Genomic DNA, 23421 nt, shown 5'->3' on the forward strand with positions numbered 1-23421 from the left:
CTTCCAACTAGAGTTTCTAGACCACTTCTGGAAGTGAATTAATACCAGATGATTACTGAAATTTACATATGGATCCTCAATAAGAGCCACTAGAAGCCTAGGGCCTCAAGTGTTTTTAGAAGTCCCTGGACCTCCATGGTTGCAGGTAGAGTGGGTGCGTGGCCACACACGGCACCCAGTCTACTGGACATGGGCTGTGGTTGCACATTGCAGATCTCACAGCTCTGAAAAGCTCTGAAATGGTCAGTTATTCAACAACTTTTTGTGAAAAATCCAAACATGGAAGAAAAATTAAGGAGACACTGCCACAGAACTGCTATTTTTACTCCTTGATTTAAAACGCTGGGAATTAGGGAATGCCTGGGTGGCTCAGTTGTTGAGCATCTGCCCTCAGCTCCAGTCATGATCCCAGTGTCCTGGGCTCGAGCCCCATGTGGGGGTCCCTGCTCATTGGGGAATCTGCTTCTTCCTCTTCCACTCTCCCTGCTTGTGTTCCCTCTCTCGCTGTCAAATAAAATCTTTAAAAAACAAATAAATACATAAATAAATAATAGAAAAATAAAAAATAAAACTCTGGGAATTAAAGGAAAACTTACTTATCAGGCAGAAGGAAGCTACTGGGAAAGCGATACCACTCCTTTCCTACACAGACATTCACGGTCCTGCCTTCTGGGACAGTGTGGATGGCTGGGTCTGTGGCAATTCGGTAAAATTCTGGGTACAGATCAAGGGGTCCATGATACCCTGGAAGGGAGAGAGGTTTGTGAAATCAAAGATGAGTAAGATGAGAGGCTGACATTGAATCATAATGCCCGTGAATGTCCCCCGTAACTCGTGCATAATGGAAGAGTGTGAAGGTTCCCAGCAAACGTAGAAGGAAGCCTGCCCCACTGGTGCACAGTGTCTCTACAGCTCGTAAGATGATCACAGCAGAGACCCTGTTCTACCAAATAGCTTTGCTTTCTTGCCCTTCTCTACACCCTTCTGCCTTTTTAACTTCTATTCTTTGAGCACATTTTAATTCTCTGGATCCAAATAATGATTACAGGAAGAATATAATCATAGGACTTGGGCCCCAAATTTGTTTCCTATGTTCAAAGCTTCCTTAATTCAGCCTTCAGAATGAAAAAGCATCCTTTAAAAACCCAACAATAGCAACAACCACAAAAAAAAAAAAAAAACAAGAATAAAAAAAAAGTTATAGTCAGCCACAAATTCCTTCTAGAATTCTCAGTCTTCTCTTTGATCTTAAGGTAGAGAAGTCATATCCCCATCACTATATTAAGTCCACGGTTCTCCTTAGAGTACAGTCCTTCTCCCGGCCCAAGCTGAACTGTGTTCACCACGTGTCCATCAAAACCCAACATGAAGTGCCTCGTGAGTTGGGGTAAGATGTTCTCTGTGCATCTACCTTTGAACAGCGCCACAGAGCGAGAGAAGGACAAGAGCCCGAACAGAAGGAGTGTTCCCGAGGCCAGCCAGTTTGACGTCACCGTGTAATGCTCCAGGCGGTATCGCTGAAACACGAAGTGGTAGCATTTCTAGAAGGAAAGAAAACTGTATTGAAGGAAAAACAAAACAAACAAACAAAAAAACTTGCAGAATATACATAACACGGCTGTAAAACATCCTAACACCAAGTGGGAGGAAGCAGCAGCAGACATTCTGTGAAGGGTCTGAGCATTTGCAAACACTCAGTGAGGTACCCACTCTGAGTTCTAAGATGAAAACAAACTCTGTGAAGACTATCTACTGGTCAGTCCCTCCAGAGGAATTCTCACCCGCTTCATAGGATAAATATGTGGAAACCTCTCCAGTGCTTAAGGTCCTAATAATTTATTTATTTATTTTTTAATATTCAAACAAAAGTGCCGGAGCACCCAGCCGGCTCAGTCAGTGGAGCACGTGACTCTTGATCTCAGGATGAGGAGTACAAGCCCCGTGCTAGGCGTGGACCCGGCCTAAAAAAAAAATTGTTTTTAATAAATAAATAAACCAACAAAAGTGCTTTTCGGCAATTTGCTTTGATATATGAAGTGTCTCCATTTTGATATAACGAGTATTTCATCTTTACTTTTCTCATTCAGAAGTTTTCATCAGTTTTTAGTATCAACAGAATGTCTCTTGACCAAACAAGAAAAAAAGGAGTCCTCTCACAGACCATCAGGAAAAGGCTGTTAATTATCTGCTAAATTGCTTTACAAACTAGAGGAATATTATTACAATATACACATACATGCATCAATTCTACAATCTTTGAGCGCCTTCCCATTAGATTGACCTCCTCCTATCCTTCCGAGACTAGACCTCAACTTTGGGGAAGTGAAACTTTGTAAATATTTACTTGTTAGTGCCATGGGTTGTTTAAACTCCTTCATATTTGGGGCAATCTGTCCTAGGGAAACAATCCAAATACCTAAAGAAAGATATCCATCCTAGCATTGTTTGTTTATAATACTGAAATAAGGAAGCATCCTAAACCTACCATAAGTTTTATCTCATCATTACATGTGTCAAATTCAGTATATTACATATATTACACAATGTTTTATACCAAATTTAGAATATACGCTTATTCAAAAGATGGGTATAGATGAAAATCATGTGATGTAGTTCTATTAAAAGGGATATAAAGTTATATGTACATTTAGATTACAACCCTAATAAAGTTTGGTATATGATAGATAAAAATGCTGGAAGGAAAGTGGTTTTGTTAGGATAGTAGGGCTAATTTAAAACGTACTAAGAGGGGCGCCTGGGTGGCTCAGTGGGTTAAGCCGCTGCCTTCGGCTCAGGTCATGATCTCAGGGTCCTGGGATCGAGTCCCACATCGGGCTCTCTGCTCAGCAAGAAGCCTGCTTCCCTCTCTCTCTCTCTCTGCCTGCCTCTCCGTCTACTTGTGATCTCTCTCTGTCAAATAAATAAATAAAATCTTAAAAAAAAAAATAAAAAAAAAATAAAACGTACTAAGAGTGGGGTGCCTGGGTGATGCACTTGGTTGAGCATCTGACTTGGTTTCGGCTCAGGTCATAATCTCAGGGTTGTGGAAGCAAGCCGCACATTGGGGTCCACACTCAGCAAGGAGTCTGCTTGGGTTTCTCTCTCCCTCTCCCTCTGCTCTCTGCCCCATGCCCCACAGGCTCTTACTCTCACACACTCTCCCTCTCTCAAATAAATAAATCTTTTTTAAAAGTATAAATGAGGGACGCCTGGGTGGCTCAGTTGGTTAGGCAGCTGCCTTCGGCTCAGGTCATGATCCCAGTGTCCCGGGATCGAGTCCCACATCGGGCTCCTTGCTTGGCAGCGAGCCTGCTTCTCCCTCTGCCTCTGCCTGCCGCTCTGTCTGCCTGTGCTCACTCTTGCTTCTCTCTCTATGACAAATAAATAAATAAAATCTTTAAAAAAAAAAAAAAGTATAAATGAGGAGCGCCTGGGTGGCTCAGTGGGTTAAAGCCTCTGCCTTCGGCTCAGGTCATGATCCCAGGGTCCTGGGATAGAGCCCCGCATCGGGCTCTCTACTCAGCAGGGAGCCTGCTTCCCCCTCTTTCACTGCCTGCCTCTCTGCCTACTTGTGATCTCTGTCAAATAAATAAATATTTTTTAAAAAGTAGTAAATTAAAAATTATGTGCAATAAAGTTCAATTACTTTTATAATTTAAATTTTTTTGAACTACCATACTAACATGGATAGGTCTTAAAAACATACTGCTGAATGAAAGAAGCCAGTCACAGAAGACTTTTAGGATTCCATTTACATGGAAGGCCTAGAACGGGCAAATATACAGAAACAGAAAATAGATTAGTAGTTGCTTATGGCATGGGAGATATGAAGGGGGGGCAGGGAGGACAGCTAATGGGTACAGAGCTTTTTTTATTATTTTATTATTTTTATTCATTTGACAGAGAGAGAAAGAGATCACAAGTAGGCAGAGAGGCAGGCAGAGAGAGAGGGAAGCAGGCTCACTGCTGAGCAGAGAGCCCGATGCGGGGCTCAATCCCAGGACCCTGAGATCATGACCTGAGCCGAAGGCAGAGGCTTTAACCCACTGAGCCACCCAGGTGCCCCTGGGTACAGAGCTTTTGAGGTGATAAAAATGTTCTAAAGTTCACTGTGGTGATGGTTATGCATATCTGTGAATATACTAAAAATGATTCAATTTTACACTTTTTAAATGGGTAAATTATACCTCTATCTATCTGTTAAAGGGGCAGAAATAACTGTCACCCTAATTACTCTTCACTGCCAGTTGCAAATGGTAGCAGAGGTCAAAAAAGAGCCTTGGGGCTTCTGAGGCCACAGAAAGATATTCAAGATTAGTTCTGACAAGGAATTGACCTGGACAGGTTTTAAGCCAGGATCACAAAGCATCCCATATTGCTAAATGCCTGGTGTTATCCCAAACACTTGAGTAAGTTTTCATCTGATCTTGGAGTTGAAGAACAGACATTCCAGTAGCTCTGCGGTGATACCACCGTCCTGTGGGTGGCCTATACAATGACTTAGTAAAACTCCTTTAACAGCAACTGGATTCTTGTTGGCAACAGAAAGAAATTAACACACAAATTAACAATGCAAATATGTAACCAGCTCAAGAGTATGATCAACAGTCAAGCCATCAATACATCAAGCTTTAATAACGTGATCTGTATCCGATTTAATGCATGGATAAAACATCTTGGGAGAAGCATGCCATAATTTGCCTTTAAGCTTTATGACCAATTTAAAAAGCGAAATGGAATGAAGCAGACATCCATTTCCCTGAAACTCACCTGAAGTGCAGAGAGGGCCACAGCACCACAGAGACATATAAGTGGATATACAGGGAAAAGAAATCTCTCCTCTTTGTGAGGCTGGATGAAGAAAATTATAAACCAAATATACATTGGAGCCAAGGTAAGCCAATATGGGTGGCCTAAATTCTGAACTGTAAGACACAGAAAAATATCCACCTTTCACCATATTAGAACGAAACAACACATTTGGTTTCAATGTTCTCTTGATCACAAACAGGAATACGCCCTAGGGCACCCCATAAAATGTATCGGCTCTTGTAGTCACACTTCCTCTGACGTAGTAAAGGGGTTTAGTACAAAGAGATGTATACTCCTGAGCTCCCCCAAGACAGCCAGTATCTAACAGGAGGCACAATATTGGATTTCGCTAGAACACAAATGAAAGTCAAGCAAATGGTAACAGAGCTTATTAATTTCTACACTGGATGGAGAAAGCCTTCTCTCTCCAGTGAGTCCTGCCACTAAGATTAAAGGTTCCTGAGATTAACCAAAAGCATAATGTAAACTCCTTTCTTGGGTTTTAATTCCCATGTTGTGTTTAATACAGCGATCTCCTTTCTTATATACCAATCAGTCTGTTCAAGTAATTATAGATCAAAGGAAAGAAAAAGCTGGATTCTCAAGCCCCCATTACTGGCTTTCGCCAAGCCACAAGAGTTTGTCTTAATGCAAATATAAAAACACTCTTAAAAGAAGTACACGGATGACGTTTTCTCTCCTCTTTTGCAATACCCACCCACTCTGAATCCCAAAATTGGAACCCAAATATACTTGAAGCATGTGAAAGAATTAAAGGAATTTAATGAGTGCTGAGACCCAAGCACCTGCTGGAAAGTTCCCATGGTTAGGTATATGAACACTGAGTGATAAACCTGCAACCCACCAGGAAGGCTTCCCCCACTGTGCTCCAATTAGTGATAATCAGCAGCGCCTAGAAATCACTGGCAAAGGGTAGGTAGACAGCGCCCCCTGGTGTTATGTCTACAATGAGCAAGTTTAGAAGAGCAGCTCAGGACTGTCACTGATATCCATCTTGTTGTTCCTAAGTTATCTGGAATTCTCTAGAAACTCTTTAGGGATGAAAATTCTGGAACTGAAATACCAAGCTTATCCTTTAAACTGTCTACTTTAAGATTTTGCCATGAGATCTTAGGCAATAATTTAGGACTTAAACCTTCCCAGGAAATTTTTAGGTTGGAGTTTTCTTAATTATAAGAAAATGAAATCTTTTTTTTTTTTCTGTAACTTAAAAGGCTAACAAATGCATTTTTTTAGACAAATACACTTTTAAAATATGGCCTGGGGCACCTGGCTGGTTCAGTCAGAAAAGCATGGAACTCTTGATCTTGGGGTTGTGAGTTCAAGTTTCACATTGAGGGTAGAAATTACTAAAATAAATATTTAAACATTAAAAAAAATAAAATATGGCCTAAAATTTTTCAATGTCCTCCATAAAATGTACAAAATCAGAACTATAGTTGTACTACTTGATGGAATAGCCAATTTCCTGATTCTTTGTTGTTCTTTGTTTGTTTCTTTCTTTTAAGGGTATTTTTTCTACCATAAAATACACAGAAAGTATAAAGAAAAAACAGCATTTTCTTACTAGGTGGACATGTGTGTAAATTACATATTTTTAAACCAAAATTGGATTCATACTGTAGAGAACAGCTTAATATGCTGTTTTTATACTTACATCACAAGCATTTCCAAATTCTCCACAAGCATTAAGTATTTTTACAGTTAAAAAAGTTACTTTTCACAAAAGACAGTGATCCTTAGGAAATATAAGGAATGGAGGAATAAGTTAACACCTCCAGGTGACAAAGAGCTGAATCCAAATGTGGGATACTTTGCAAGATGAATGACCTGATTTCTTTAGAAATCTTCAGGAGAAAAAAGAAGAGGGGGCAGAACCTCATATAAAGCTTAAGAAATTTAACACTAAATTCAGTATATGACCCCTTTCAGATTCTTTAAAAAAAAAAAAAACACAACTATAAAAAGCTGTTTTTCAGACAATGTAGGAAACCTGAATATCAACTGGGTATTAGCGTTTAAGGACTATTGATTTTGTTAGGATAATGGCATTATGATCATGTTAAAACAAAAGTGATCGATGACTGCTTTCATATTCGAATAGTATAGCACAGTGAACTCTTATAAACCATTAATAGTAGAAAAGCAGAATGAGGGGTGGGATGGGGAGATCATATGGCATCCAAATCAGACTGAAGAGTCTGAAATTAAATCTCTTTCCAAAGCTCATATGAATTTCTGCTCAAATCTGTCTTCCATAAAAGAAACATGGGCACTAGATGCCCAAATCTGTGACAACTTGAGAAAACACTGGCTGTGCACTAGAGAGAGTAGGAGCAAGCAAAATAAATGACAAACCAAGCCTTCCACGATAAGGCAAACACAGAAGCAAAACGGAACAAAGGGAAGCATAATGTTTCTTAGGAAGTCCAAAGTTTCTCTCACTTCAGTATCAAACGTGAGGGAAATCCCTGTATGGTTTAGTTTTCAAATTTTTGGTTGAAATAATTCCCCAAAGAACGTTTACCTCTTTCACTTATTATCTTAAGCCATCTTCCATGCCAACATGCACTTTAAAAAAAAAAAACAAACAAAAACAAAAAACACAAGACTCCTGAGATTCTGGAACTGTTTTTGCCTCCCTGGGTGGTTCCGTAAGCTATACTCATTTCCCCCCACCTGAAAGGATATAAAGTTCCTCCCTTTGTCAGTTTAACTTGCAATTATTAACCAAATCTTCACATAAATTTGTAAGTACAGATTGACATTTCAATAAGCCAACCATCTCCATAGGAAGAAAATGGAGAACAGAAGAAGAATCATTTTCACTTCTCAGTATACACTGTTATTTGCTTCTTCCTCCCCCAAAACCTATCATCCCTTACACCACTCACCATGAAACCTCTGCAGTAAGTATTCCATGAGAGAAGTCAGTGGTAAGACCAGGAGAGCCAAAGCAAAGGCTACGTTAAAATTAAGAAATCCATTAATCAAATAGAAATACCAGGGCTCCGTACCTGAGTGAACAAACAGATAAGGAATCATTAGCGGATGCCTTCAACACCTTTCCTAACACTTGACTCAAAATGTTCTTTGTTCAGGTAATGTTGATAGTCTGATGCCCCAAGTGAATGAGTCCACAATGGGAACTCAGCTCCTGGGGCTCTGCCACACAGGGGAAGCCCAAGAGCAGAAGATGGGAAGAGAATGGGATTGGTCACTTTTCCAGAACAACCAGGTAATTTAAATAGCTTAGAGGTGATACTGTGATTTCTAATAAGCAATTTGTTTTTGGGCTTCATCCCCATTTCTGGCAAAGGGCTCCTAAAACCTTTGGAATTTCCTAATCGAAGAGCAATAAGGGGGTCTTCTGTTAATTAGGAGAATTGGGGAAAGCCCCTACGTGGCCTAAGGGTCTGGACTGATGGCCAGGGGATCCAGCCATGTGCCTGGGGGGTTAGAATTTTCAGTTCCACCCTTCTGACCTCAGAGGAGGAGACAGGGGCTGGCAATAGAGTTCAATCACAAATGGCCAAGGATTTCACCAATCTGCCTGTGTAATGAAGCCTCCATACAAACCCAAAAGGACAGGGTTCAGAGAACTTAGGGTTGATGAACACCTAGAAGTGCAAGGATTGTGGTGCTCCTGGAAAGAACTGGAGTTCTGAGCTCCATCCCACGAAGCTTGCCCTGTGCATTTCTTCCAACTGGCTCTTCACCTATATCCTTTATAATATCCTCCCTAATAAGCTGGTAAATTTAAGTCAATTTTTCTCTAAGTTCTCTGAGCCACTCTAGCAAATTAATTGAACCCCAAGAGGGGGTTGCTGGAACTTCCCATCTACAGGTGGTGGGTCAGAAGAGACCATCTGTGGACTTGTGATTGGTGTCTGGAGTGTGGGGGGGGGAGCAGTCTTGCAGGGCTGAGCTATTCAGGCCTTTTCCCCTTTTAGTCTCTCCTGTGTGTTCCACTTATATTCTAGGATCTTCCCCCTTGATATGCTTAACCACTATCCTGTAGTCATGTATGCAAGGGACCCTGCACTTAGTAAAATGCAGTAAGCTGTTTTCCTTAGGAAAATAATGTCCCTAGACCGAGGTCCTGCTTAGTATTGAGGACTCAGAATGAAACAAAATGACTGAAAACACAAGTCTTATTCACACGAATTTTGATTCTTTAACTCAAAATCCTTAAACCACACGATGAGAAGCAGCCCTCCTCTGCACATTTAGCAGGTTTTTCATCTGCTCTTCCCCTCTGTGTGATTACTTCAATCAGGCAGTGAATGACACATGCGGGCTTTAATCACTGCGTGTTGTGACACCCGCCTTGCACCACAGCAATTTCCTGCAATCAGCACTGCTTAAAAGGGTAATCAGGAGGCAGAGGAAGAGTCAGAAAAACCTGACATTCTTGCAGCTTGCACAGCAGAATAAGATTAGAAACCAACCCCGTAATGCTAGAAGCATTTAGGGGAGAAGCGGGAGGGGGGTACCCTGAGGAAAGACTCAACTGCAATTGTGTGTCACCTTTTGGGAAAGCGCACTCCTTCCTGTCTACATACAATGACGGTGGCCACAAACAGAGGTCCTGGCCCAGGCCGAGTTCATTAGAGGCCTATTTATATCTGGTATTCCTTACAAATAACCTTTGGGTTTCAGAAAACTTATGATTTTCATATAGAAATACGTATCTTCTCTGCATTTTAATTAATATTTAACAACGCATTTCCTAAACTGAGTCCTTTAGGAATGCAGTTTCCAGGAAGGTAGTTTTGGTGGGGGGCTTTTTGGGGTTTTTTTTTGGTTTTTGGGTTTTTTTTTTAAGCAGGCTCCACACCCAGCAAGGAACCCGGCGTAGGGCTCGATCTCACAATCCTGAGATCAAGACCTGAGCCGAGATTAAGAGTCGGACACTAATCGAATGAGTCGGTGCCCCAAGAAAGGCCGCTTTTTGTATCATCTGACCACCAGTAAGGAAGCAGCAATATCAATTTTGACCTGCTTTTTTCCTAAACAAATTTTGGAAATCTGGGCCTGAGAGGAAAAATCAGAGTGACTAGGAGAAATGATGTCACCTTTCACATCATCTTTTACAGATGCTAATAAGCATCAAAGTGGGGCAGGGGGAAGCCTCTTTCTCTTTGAGCCTTACAAATACATACTGTTTTTACAGGGAAGCACTTTATTTCCAGCAAATATTTGTCTCTACCACAACTTATTATACCTCCTACTAGAGCTGACTATCCTTTTATACTCTGAGATTCTGAACCAAAAGTATTAAGATGGTAAACTCAACAATGTTTAGCTGTTAGGAACTCACAGATCAAGTTCACAGCTAGGCTATGAACATTTCATAATAGACTGTTACTTCCTGGAAGAACAGGGTAAAAACTGGAGGATAAGCCAAGACTGGGTAAGGTTCAAGAGACAAGAGTCTTAAAAACAAGGGCAAAAAGGGACAAAAATAGTGAATTCTGTCAGCCAGTGTCCTCCCCTACTTGATAAGACACCTGCCTGAAAAGAGAAAGGAGGAAAACCTTTTATCTCTTTCCAGGGAGATATTTGATGCTATTTCCCAGAAAGTATCAAAGCTGAACTATGCAGAAAAAAATGCTTCAGCATGACAAGCTACGCATTTAACTGGTGCAAAGTGTACAGTCAAAGAAAGCTAGAAGCAGGGTCTCTGCAGGGAATGACTCACCCATCTCCCTCTTTAGGGAAAGTGCTTCAAGTCCTTCCATTCAAATGAGCTAAAGGGAACCTTCAAAGAGGCTAAAAGAAGAATGGATAATGTTTACCGTTCCCCAGATTGAATGAAAGGAAACCATTTTATAAACCTATAATTTTACAGAACTGCAAGAACGAAATTATAGTAAATCATCTTATAAAAGTCAAATTTGCAACACCAAGAGCGAAAAGAGACCAAGGTTCACCAAAAACAATTAGTGAAAGAATGAAAGCTCTAGGACAGCTCTGGCTGACAGTCAACTCTCAAGAGACTCACGGGGGCTTCATTCTCTGCCATTGCAAGGATGAGAAACTTTGAGTCTTTTCATCATTAGCCTTTGCCTTCCGAAATGTCCCGTCTAGCGATCTGACAGGTGTGAATAAAAACACCGGAAGAGGCAGGGATCGGTTCCTAAGCTTCAAGGTGGCATCCTGGAGCAGACCCCCTGCACTGTCTGAGGGAAGGGTCTTTCTCATACCTATCCTCCCACGCTTCCCCAGGCCTGTGAACTCTTCCGCAGAGAACACGGTTCTTCACTCACCACACAAAAATGCTTATCAACCTCAACATCTACAAACTTGAAGTGTTACAAGGGTAAAAGCAAAATCAGTGCTATGACCAGTCACATTTTTGCAACACGAAATTTCACGTCTTGATCTTTGACACCAAAGAGATGTTTTGCCTATGACTTTGCAATTTTATGCCTACATGAAATTTCCTAAATGCCAAGTATTCTTTACCTTGTCCAAATATTCCTTCTTTGACAAGCGTGGCGCAATGCCCGTGCTGTGAAAGACAGCCTGACAGTATGCGTGGCGTCGTGCCATCAAAACTTCTCAAAGGCTCCTGACCATCCTCCGAGCCTAAGTGCACGGGACCTTCCAAGGTACATCTACTTCCTGCCCCTTCTTTAGATCAAAGCTTATCTTCTACTACCTCCAACTCATGCTCTGTTTCAGCAAGTTTATTCTCCTGTAGAATCTCAATTGCCAAACTCTGGGGTTTTGCTGAGGTTGTTCTCAGTGGAAAGAACACAGGCTTTGGAGTCAGACAGCCCTGGGCTCTTATCCCATTTCTGCCACTTATTAATTATGTGCAAGTCCCCCACCATCCCCACCTTGGTTTCCACAGCTGCGAGTAAGAATAAATAACGCCTATCTCACAGAGATTTTGTGAGGGGAAGAAGACAGTTGTGTAGAATTTCTGGTATATAACAGGCACTTTTTTTTTTTCTAAACAGAAACTATTGTAATTAATAGTCGTGAAAAATGTACTCCTTCTCTTTCTCCTGGCATCCCAAGAGTCAGCTCAGATCTGGACTGTGTCATGAATAAATGCTTTCTGGCCAAGAAAGTATCAAAAGGTCCCTTTGAACCAGGAACAACAGAGTAAATGTTTATATTATAGTCACAACAGAGAGAATGAATTTATCTTGTTCACGCCTGTGTAGTTTCTACCTAAAATCAGCCAACACTGTAAAACTAGTTAACTTAAAAAAAAAAAAAAAAGAATCCAATGTTCAATCTTTTTTTTTTTTTTTTTGTCTCAGCAGAACCTCCAACTGGACACTGCAGTCGTCTAAGATACACTCCTCTAGCGTCTGCTCACTCACCTTTTACTCCCCTGCCAGGCTCAGCTCAAGGACCACCACCTCAGAGAAGTCTTCTTGCATCACCAGATAGACCTGCTCCTAGGGTTCCCCATCTTTCTACTGTAGCACATAATACATTGGACTGTAATCACCTATTCCTGTGACGGCAGCCTTATTGGACAGCAAATTCTGTGAAGACACAGATGCTCAAAGACAATTTATTCAATGTTTCTTTAGCTAAAATCCAGTTACCTATCTGCTCAAGTATGACTGGCGTATATGGAAGATAGACACGAAGGCAGAAACTATCAACACGATGCATTTGTAATTTTCAGATAAGAAACGTGCCTACCATAGCTAATGAAGCACTTGGAGCAGAACAGTCTTCCAAAATAGTCAAAATAATGCTAAGTAGTACCAAATATGTAGGCAAAGTTAAAGAGCTGGAGTTTCCATGACAAAAGATAGGCTGTCTCACTGTGTGATAGCAGTACAGCATCAAAGTATTTATTAAAAACTCAGTCTTGGGGCACCTGGGTGGCTCAGCTGGTTAAGTGTCTGCCTTCGGCACAGGTCATGATCTCAGGGTTCTGGGATCAAGCCCCACATTGGGCTCTCTGCTCAGTAGGGAGCATGCTTTCCTCTCTCTCTCTCTCTCTGCCTGCCTCTCTGCCTACTTGTGATGTCTGTCTGTCAAATAAATAAATAAAATCTTTAAAAATAAATAAATAAAATAAAAATTCAGTCTTTCCTATTTACTGAATGGACTCACCCATGATCAGTTAGGTGACAATTATAAAGTACTCTGCTTTAAAAAGTACTTTTACCCCTATCGTTTTTATTTGGTATCAAAAAAATCCTGACCTAATACACCACAACAGGTCTAACAAAACAGCTGTAGGACAGAAGAGCGATCAGGGTACAACATAATCTGATGGATACTCCCAAATTCGTTCATCCATCTATTCACCATGACAAATCTTTATTGAGGACCTAGAATACACAAACAACACTTACTTCTAAAATGGAGGAAGTATTTTCTCTGCAGGAGTTATTCTTTTTTTTTTTTTTTTTTTTTTTAGGATTTTATTTATTTGACAGAGAGAAATCACAAGTAAGCAGAGAGGCAGGCAGAGACAGAGGAGGACGCAGGCTCCCTGCTGAGCAGAAAGCCCGATGCGGGGCTCGAACCCAGGACCTGGGATCATGACCTGAGCCGAAGGCAGCGGCTTAACCCACTGAGCCATTCAGGCGCCCCAGGAGTTATTCTTTAAAAGAATGGACATCAACCCCACCCCAAAACTGTCAAATTCAAAGATGAGATAAAAGCACAAAAATGCTACATCAAGGTACAACCCTCTCAAGTCTGACTAACTACAGCATGGCATCAATCCTGCCGATGCCCAGTAGGATAATGCCTTCTGTCCCAACAGGGCTTTTTCCATCACCAGGAAAGTGATCACTTCCTGTACATTCAAAATAGCAACATCTGAACTGAAGCACTCCCAAGTTCATCAGAGCAGGCAGAACAGAGCTCCAGGCACTCCTCCCAGGCAAACACTGGACAAGATGAATGGCAGATGCCAACATCCAAGAAAAAACTGGCCACTTCTAGGCTGGATCGCAAAACAAAGATCCCCAACCAGGCCACTGTTAAACCAGAAACATAAATCGGAATTGATTCTGTCATTTCTGCTCTCCCAGACAACCTGCAGATTACTAGATTTATAAACCTCATCTATCTCGGCAACTGCTTTTATATAGTCTCAAAGTTTTATAAATGGTCAATCAAAATAGCAATATGTTTAAAAGGTAACATTTAAAGGTAAAGTCGGTTTCCCAAAATTAAGCTGAAATTAACATCATTTATTCACCCATTTATAATGGATATTATGCGTCCAAGAGATTCCAGTAAATCAATTTATAATGTGCAATCTGGGTCTAAGAGGGGAGTCTTCCTTCTATTGACTTATAGAACCAAATAAAATTTTACAAGGCAACTAAAACAAGGGGCAATTAAAAACATACAAACTCGGGGCGCCTGGGTGGCTCAGTGGGTTAAGCCGCTGCCTTCGGCTCAGGTCATGATCTCAGGGTCCTGGGATCGAGTCCCACATCGGGCTCTCTGCTCAGCAAGAAGCCTGCTTCCCTCTCTCTCTCTCTCTCTGCCTTCCTCTCCATCTACTTGTGATCTCTCTCTGTCAAATAAATAAATAAAATCTTTAAAAAAAAAAAAAAAAAAACATACAAACTCTTGGGGCGCCTGGGTGGCTCAGTGGGTTAAAGCCTCTGCCTTCGGCTCAGGTCATGATCCCAGGGTTCTGGGATCGAGCCCCGCGTCGGGCTCTTTGCTCAGCGGGGAGCCTGCTTCCTCCAATCTCTCTCTCTGCCTGCCTCTCTGCCTACTTGTTAATCTCTGTCTGTCACATAAATAAATAAAAATCTTAAAAAAAAAAAAAAAAAAAAAACAGGGGCGCCTGGGTGGCTCAGTGGGTTGAAGCCTCTGCCTTCGGCTCAGGTCATGATCCCGGGATCCTGGGATGGAGCCCCGCGTCGGGCTCTCTGCTCGGCGGGGAGCCTGCTTCCTCCTCTCTCTGCCTGTCTCTCTGCCTACTTGTGATCTCTGTCAAATAAATAAATAAAATCTTAAAAAAAAAAAAAAAAAACCACACACAAACTCTCTGTAGCTAAAGGGAGACATCTAGAGGCAAAAGCTTAAAATTGCAGCTCTTCCTCACACCCTTGGGGATCTTGAGTCAGCCCTAAAGGAGCATTTTTATTATTTTTTTTATTATTTTTATTATTTATTATTTTTTTTATTATGTTCAGTTAGCCAACATATAGTTCATCATTAGTTTTTGATATAATGGTCAACAATTCATCAGTTTTATGTAACACCTTTTAAAATTCCTTCACTTAGGGAGCTCCTGGCTGACTCAGAGAAGTGTGTGACTCCTGATGTCGGGGTTGTGAGCTGGACCCCCATGTGGAGCGTAGAGATTTCTTAAATAAACTTTTTTAAAAAATTAAAATTCCTTTACCTAGCAATTATTCTCTAAATGAGGAGGTTTGTGAATTCAAGTCATGGAATAAAACACAATTTCGACCTATTACCTACTGCCCTCTACAATGACAATACTCCACAAATCCCAACAGGCCCAATTAAATCTCACTCATACGCTTACTTGAAACCTCCTCATCCAATCTCTTGGTTCTGTTGGCAAAGTGGCACAGAAAAGTGATGGGCATGGCTCAAACGGGTAAGAACACAAAGGTAATATTAACCCGATTCACAGCAGAGCCCCAAGATGATCACATACACAAAATGCCTCAAGACCTTCTGAAAATTAATGCAATAGAATGTTTAATGAGAAAACAGTCTTGTAAAATGGCAGATCTGACCAGGAAGATCTCTAGGTCATCCCTCTGTAACTGTCACTAACTCAAATGCCCTAAGGGGCCAAATAACACAGGCCCAGGGCTGGGGGGGGGCGGGGGGTAAAATGGAGTCTGCCTTCCCCAAACTAAAGGCATCCCACTTTTTTCCTCTCAACCCTAAACTGGCCAAACTATCCACCCTCTCATGCGGACTCTACCACTTGCTCTGCTTTGTCTACACATTTCCCAAACTTTCTCCCCTAATGCCTGATACTGAATGCAAATTTTAAAAAGAACAAGTAATACCAAATGTGTCCATGTCCACAAAACCTCTGGAGGAATATACTCCAAGGTGTTAACAACAGCTTGTTTATCTGGAGATAATGGGATTATAAATGTTTTTATTTTCCTATTTTAGCTACCATACTGGTTTTCTAATGAGAACAGAAAAAAAGTAACTTTTCATTCAAAAAAGTAGCATCAAGAGCCATGGCATACTGAGAATGACAGCAGGACTAACAGAAATCACATTAATCAAGGGGCTCAGTCGGTTAAGTGTCCAACTCTCAGTTTCAGCTCAGGTCATGATCTCAGGATCTTGAGATCAAGTCCGGCATCAGGCTCTGCACTCAGGAAGGAGTCTAAGATTTTTCTCTCCCTCTCCTACTGCCCCTCCCCACACTCACTTGTACGCATGCACACGCGCTCTCTCTCTCTCAAATCTTGAAAGAAAGAAATCACATTAATCAAGAAGAAATATTTAGTGGCTACTTATCATCACTGTGCTATATCAGAACATCATTTACTTTTAAGATTAGCAGCAAAGAAATGCCGTATTTGAGGAAATAAAGCAACTGAGCTGAAATTTCAAAGTTCAGGCAAAGGAAGCTCTCTCTTCCTCTTCCCCAGATTCCCTAAGGCCTTACCATAAAGATCAGGTCCATGAGGAGTAAAGACATTATACAAGACGATGTTCACTGGTGCAACTACCAGCTTCCCATAGTAGTAGCTATCAATGACCACCACAGGCACCTAAGACAGAGCAGAAAATAGATACCAATTGCAGGGTTTTCTTCTGGAAACATGCTCCCAATGCTAACAGGAAAAACTTCAAAATGAGAAAGAGAATGAATTTCTCATATTCTCTTTCCTATCAATGTGCTTTCATTACAAGTTTAAAACAAAACAAAAAATAAAACTCACCAGAAAGAGTATTAGGGCCACCAGAGACCAATGAAAGAAACTCTTCCACCTGTGTTTCATGACCAGCAAATCAAAGGCAATGGGTAAGCTATTTAACAGAGAAACGAAATAGGAAATTAAATAAAACACTTAGAATGTAGACTCAAACAAGTCATTCACACATACCTCATGCTAAACAGGGGGAAAACAGGTCTCTAGCAGTTAACAGTGAGGAAAGAAAGCGGATAGAGGAGAGGACGTCTTCTCAACAATACAGTGTAACGGCCATTCAGAGTACATTAAGTGAATGTGCCCTGTGGTCCTATACCCACCCGGCCAAATGAATGTTCATCTCTTCCATGATTTATAAAGATTTTAATAATATTACACACTTTGATTTGTCAGTTCTGCTAGGTCTCCTTCCAACACTATTTGCGCTTATCCCTTTCGCTCTAATTCTTCAAGTGGCGTATGTATGTTGCCTTCACCATTTCTTCCTGAAGGCCTGGCTTCAAGCTCATGCGACGGACTTAAGGTCAACAGGAATCTCCTCTCGGCCAGACCCAGTAACTCTTCACAACCTTCACCTCCCTTGGTCTTTCCGCAGCACTTGACACAAAGCGTCTGCTTCTTCCTCTAGGTTTCCTGGCTCCTGTTCTTTCCTGGCCTCTTCCCAAGGGCTCCTTTCCAGAGGTCTTTTTTGTGCCCTACCATGGTCCTCGGTCCCAGAAGCAAACTTCTTTTTCTACGTGCATCTTCTCAGTAGGTACTTGCACTCTTGCATGAATAGTCACCTTCATATCCATGACCTCCAAATCTAGAACACTAGTTGGGAGTCTTCACCCACGCTCCAGTCACAAGGAATTCCCTCCCCACACCAACCTCTTACTACAGAACTTACCCAAATGTCAACAATAGGCTTTGCTCTGGACCCCTCTGCAGAACCAATGTCTCCCATCTCTAAATTCACATGGCATTGCCATCTCGGTCTTTTATTTAGCAATGCCATGTGCTATCACAAGGTATTTCTCCTGGGATATGAACTTTCACATTCTATTATCAAAATTTTGCATTATCATTTGTATTTTCATTTTTTCCCACCCAATTAGTTACATTTCCATGGCATCTCTACTTCTCCTTCGGTGAGTCATCATACATTTAATTACTTGTTCAATGTCTGTCTTTCCTACTAAAACGTAAGCTCCGGAAGTGCAGGAACCTAAGTGTCTTCTTTATCAAGGTGTCAGCAGTGCCTAACACTAAGTTTTCAATAGATGACGGTCAACTGCTAGCCATCCTGAAATCCCTTATCTCAGCTAAAGGTACACCAATCAAAACGTGCCACCCAGAGGTATTTGGGAGAACTCACAAAGTTCATTGCCAATGGTGCAGAGTAAAAGGAACGGAGGAACAAAAAAGGTTGGGGAGGTAAAAAAGGAGGGAAGATCAGGACTTTGTGGGTCATGTTAGAATCTGGACCCACAGGGCAGGGGGTTCAAACTTCTTAAAGGACCTAACGGGGCACCTGGGTGGCTCAATTGGTTTAGCAACTGCCTTCAGCTCGGGTCATGATCCCAGGGTCCTGGAATCGAGCCCCGCATCGGGATCCCTGCTCGGTGGGGAGCCTGTTTCTCCCTCTCCCTCTGCTGCTCTGCCTGCTTGTGCTCTCTCACTTTGTTAAATAAATAAAATCTTTAAAAATGAACAATTAAATAAGGGACCTAACAGTATGTATTTTAGGCTTTTAGGCTTTACAGGGCACATATGGTCTCTGCTGCATATTCTGTGTGTGGGGGTCAGCTGTGTGTGTGTGTGTGTGTGTGTGTATGTTTTGTTAACAAACCTTTATAATGCAACAACTTCTTAGTTCTTAGGCTGTACAAAATAAGACCAATTGGACTGGGCCCACAGGTGACAGATTGCCAGCCTCAGTGACAGACTGCCAGCCTCTGTGACACAGAGGAATGGGGAAGCTACTGTAGAGTTTAAAACAAAACAGGGAACTATATAGTCATATTTCCATTTCAGAATGGTAAGTCTAGTTTGATTATGGAGAGATTTCCAGAGATCAAGCCTAGGGATGGGAAGGTCATTTAGGAGGCTGTATGGTAATCCAGGAGCAGAGGTGAAGAGGAGTAGTCAGAGTCAAGATATTCAGGAGGTACAATAAATAGGACATAGGAAAGGAGACGAGTCACAGATAACTTTCAGGTTCCTGGTTCAGCACTGAGTAGATGGTGGTACCATTTATTGGTATAGAAACATAGGTAAAAGAACAGATATAGACAGAAGATAATGAGCTCAGTTTTGTAAATGTTTAGCTATAGAAAAGGAGATATCTAATATATATGAGATGACTGGACCAGATTTAAGATCTGGGAATCATCGGGGCGCCTGGGTGGCTCAGTGGTTAAAGCCTCTGCTTTCGGCTCAGGTCAAGATCCCGGGGTCCTGGGATCGAGCCTCACATCGGGCTCTCTGCTCAGCAGGGAGCCTGCCTCCTCCTCCTCTCTCTCTCTGCCTGCCTCTCTGCCTACTTGTGATCTGTCAAATAAATAAAAATCTTTAAAAAAAATTAAAAAAAAAGATATGCGAATCATCAAGATGACTGAAAGATAGAAGAAGAGATAGAAGAGGGCCTCACACAAAATCTTTAATATTCTGATGATATGCAAAATAGAAGACTGACGGTGGGGAAACCAGCCTTGAAAGCAAAATTAAGAAAATTTAGAATACTTATCCTCTAGAAGACATTCAACTCTCCTAAAAATTTATCTCATAAATAAATTTCCATAAATGTATAGACATATATACAAAAATGTTCACTGAAGCATTGTACATCATAGCAAAAAACAGAAAACTATGTATCTACCAACAAGGTAATGGCTAAATTATGGTCAGATAATGGAATGCTATGCAACCCAAAGAACGATCTAAGTCTACATACACAGAAGATACATAGTTTTTCCCCTGTGGCCTCTGCTCTTGTGGGAGTACCCTGGCTGAGCTCCCAGACACACGCAGAGGGGACAGCTGTGGGCTTTGGACACGGGCAACCCCAGGATGACTTGAAAATAGGACATCCTTGGCCCTCCTAAAGAGAGAAAATTAGTGGCTGGTGATCAGTCAGTATGGCATTCTCAGAGGCCTTTACCTGAGTGACAAATCTGCCTCCATCAGGACCTCAGGTGTCTGACAGCCCTATGTGATACTAAGATAGGACATTCCTGTAAATAAACTGCAGGACATGTGGAGCTTTGCAACACTGACATTTACTGCGTGTTGATGATGTACCAGAATTGTAAACTCATTCTACATATCTTAATCCTCTCAACAGGCCCACAAGAGAAAGAATGCCACAGAGAAGGGGGAGAGAGACAATCTTTGTGGGGGTTTGTTTTTTTTGTTTTTTTAAAGATTTTATTTATTTATTTGACAGAGAGAGATCACAAGTAGGCAGAGAGGCAGGCAGAGAGAGAGAGGGGAGGCAGGCTCCCTGCTGAGCAGAGCCCGATGAGGGGCTTGATCCCAGGACCCGGAGATCATGACCTGAGCTGAAGGCAGAGGCTTTAACCCACTGAGCCACCCAGGTGCCCCAGAGAGAGACAATCTTAAGCATGACCCAGGCCCCTGCAGATCCCCATGCTGGGCTCCATCTCAGCACCCTGGGATCACGACCTGAGTGAAGAGTCAGACACTCAACCGACTGATCCAACCAGGTGCTCCAAAGATTTATTTTTTTTAAAGGTTGGGGTAGAGTAGGGTTCCCATTTTAGTTTTATATACACAGTAGTACAACTGCTAAATTAAGGGCATAAAGACTTTATAGATGCATATTATAAACAAACTGTTACATAATAATACAACACAAAAAAGTCATTCTGAGATTATTTCAACAATATATCGAGAATAATCTCCCTACATGCTAAAACAGCATTTGCTAACATTGCTGAGGGTCAACGTTCCTAACCTGTTAAAAGTATCTTACTCCAAAAGGCTGTGTGATGCTTAATAAGGAAACCCTAGAAATGATCCTATTAAAAAAAGAGAAAAGAGGGGCGCCTAGGTGGCTCACTTGTTAAGCATCTGCCTTCAGCTCGGGTCATGATCCCAGGGTCCTGGGATGGAGCCCCAGCTTCCTGCTCAGTGGGGAGCCTGCTTCTCCCTCTCCCACTCCCCCTGCTTGTGTCCCTCTCGCTGTGTGTCTCTCTGTCCAATAAATAAATAAAATTTTTTTAAAAAGTAGACATATACAGTTACAGAATGATTCTATTTAAGAATTTATGATATGTATGCACATATACATGCATGTGCATTTACACACAGTAGGACAATTTCTGGAAAGATATATACAAAAGTATTAGTGACTATCTTTGAAGATTAGGCTAGGGGAAAAGAAGAATTAAGAATTCTTTTCACCTCATACAAACTGGAACTTTTTTTTTTTTTTTTAAGATTTTATTTATTTCTCAGAGTGAGCACAGGCAGACAGAGTGACAGGCAGAGGCAGAGGGAGAAGCAGTCTCCCCCTTGAGCAAGGAGCCCGATGCGGAACTCAATCCCAGGACGCCGGGACCATGACCTGAGCCGAAGGCAGCCGCTTAACCAACTGAGCCACCCAGGCGTCCCTGGAACTTTTTTTATAATAAAAATATACTACTACAGTTGACTTTTGAACAACACAGGTTTAAACTGTGTGGTTTAACATACATATGGGGGTTTTTAATAAATACAGTACAGTACTGTAAATGTATCTTTATTTTCACAGAACATTTTCTTCTCTCTAGCTTACTTTATTGTAAGAATATATAATACATAAGTGAAGGCAGTGCAGGCTAGAGCAGAAGTTGGGGGAACAAGGAATACAGGAAGAGTGAGAAATACTACGGCCCTTGGGAAAAGAGCTGCTGAGGCAACAACTGGAGATCACAGGGAAGTCTGGTTTTAGGCCTGGTGAGTGGGAAACGCACAGCACAGAGTGGTGCAGCGTGCACAACACACCAGCGGCAGGGTCCGGGAGGCCTGGGTCCAGAGGGAAAGAGTATCTCAAGCCAACTCCACGCTGAGCACAGAGCCCAACGCGGGACTCAGTCACCACTGTGAGATCACAATCTGAGCCAAAATCAGAAGTCAGTCTCTTAACCGACTGAGTCACCCAGGTGCCCCAGCAAACAGAATCTTCAAGGAAAATCACCCTCTTAGACTCTCTTTTCTCATTTATAAAGCACTAATGACTGGGGAGACTGGGTGGCTCAGCTAATTAGGCGACTGACTCTTGATTTTGGCTCAGGTCCTGATCTCAAGGTCCAGGGATCAAGCCCAATGGGGAGTCAGCTTGGCCTCTCCCTCTGCTCCTCCCCTGACTCGTGCATACTCGCTAATACATAAATTCAATATTTTTAAAATAATAAAAAAATAAAGCTCCCGGGGCGCCTGGGTGGCTCAGCAGGTTGAAGCCTCTGCCTTCAGCTCAGGTCATGATCTCAGGGTCCTGGGATCGAGCCCCGCATCTGGCTCTCTGCTCAGCAGGGAGCCTGCTTCCTCCTCTCTCTGCCTGCCTCTCTGCCTACTTGTGATCTCTGTCAAATAAATAAATAAAATCTTTTAAAAAATAAAAATAAAAAATAAAGCTTCCATGATTGTATTTTTCCTGCAAAGCTGCTGTAAGGCATAGGGATAAAGTTCATAAGGGGTTTAGCAGCTAACATACAGCAGACTAACATACAGCTTAATAGTCACTATTCTTATTAGAATGAATCAACAATATGCACCAAGAGAAATATTCTTCCATTTCCCATAAGCTCTGTAAGCACAATTCATTCCTGTAACTTTAGGTCATAAGCAGAGAACACGGAGATAAGCTAACACAGAGATTTACTATGTGCCCAGGGAAACAAGGAAGATGAACTGTGTTGGTCCCTTACCCAAGAGCAGCACTGAACGGCCAGCCCAAGATAGCCCCAGCAGCTACTCCAAGCACAGCAACTGAAGTCTTGTCCATATACCAGCCAGTCACGGCTACCAACGTGGTATACATACAGAAGCTGCTAGGAAGGAATGCTGCAAAAGGAAAGAAACAGGGAACACAAAGAGGGAGGAGGGGGGATAAGAGTTTGAGGTTTATTAGGTGTTACTAAAAATTTACCCACATTACGTGATACCAATAACCAGGAACATATTTTGAGAAACAATATATTAGAATTGTGCAGTGAAGTCATACTCCTTAAAAAAAAAAAAAAAAAATGAAGTTCAATGATTTTTATTTTCTCACTCTTGTTTTTTTATGGTACCAATACACCCCTAGTTAAATGCCAAGCACACCATTCCTCTCCTGGCCAGTACCCTAAGTCCAAAACTTAGAGAATTCCAAGTTATATTTCCAGACAGGGAATAATGCTGCAAGAAACTTGGAGCCATTGCTGACTATTTCTGAAGCAGTTTATCTTCTGATAGTTTTCAGAGACTGTCCTGGCACTAACATTTACCCCCTAGGAATTCTGGGGAGCCGTCTCAAGGGCCAAATATTGGATAGCAACACTGCTTTGCATCCTGCATCGATGGGCACAGATAGTTCGGGCTGTGGAAGTCCCTTAGTTACTTCCATCTAGCATCACTCTGTTGTAGTAAACAGCAGAGGCTGAGTGCTTTCAGGGTCTCTGTGACAGTAACATGCAATCCATGTTTCTAACAACTCTATATAAAAATG

At 41.8% G+C, this 23421-nt stretch overlaps 1 protein-coding gene across 3 annotated transcripts in view; it reads right to left on the bottom strand.

The window, feature by feature from the left end:
• The window catches only part of ALG9 (ALG9 alpha-1,2-mannosyltransferase), a 99509-nt gene that overhangs the window by 60234 nt on the left and 15854 nt on the right, over positions 1-23421 (bottom strand). For all 3 annotated transcript variants that reach the window (XM_047691231.1, XM_047691234.1, XM_047691232.1), the window contains exons 6-12: positions 22640-22775; positions 16737-16824; positions 16460-16565; positions 7728-7850; positions 4771-4925; positions 1412-1541; positions 597-744 (exon numbers count right to left, since the gene is read on the bottom strand). In XM_047691231.1, coding sequence (XP_047547187.1) covers positions 597-744; positions 1412-1541; positions 4771-4925; positions 7728-7850; positions 16460-16565; positions 16737-16824; positions 22640-22775 — 886 coding nt within the window. The remainder of the gene's footprint in view (positions 1-596; positions 745-1411; positions 1542-4770; positions 4926-7727; positions 7851-16459; positions 16566-16736; positions 16825-22639; positions 22776-23421) is intronic.

Source organism: Lutra lutra, chromosome 10 (assembly GCF_902655055.1).
Source record: "Lutra lutra chromosome 10, mLutLut1.2, whole genome shotgun sequence".
Classification (NCBI taxonomy): domain Eukaryota; kingdom Metazoa; phylum Chordata; class Mammalia; order Carnivora; family Mustelidae; genus Lutra; species Lutra lutra.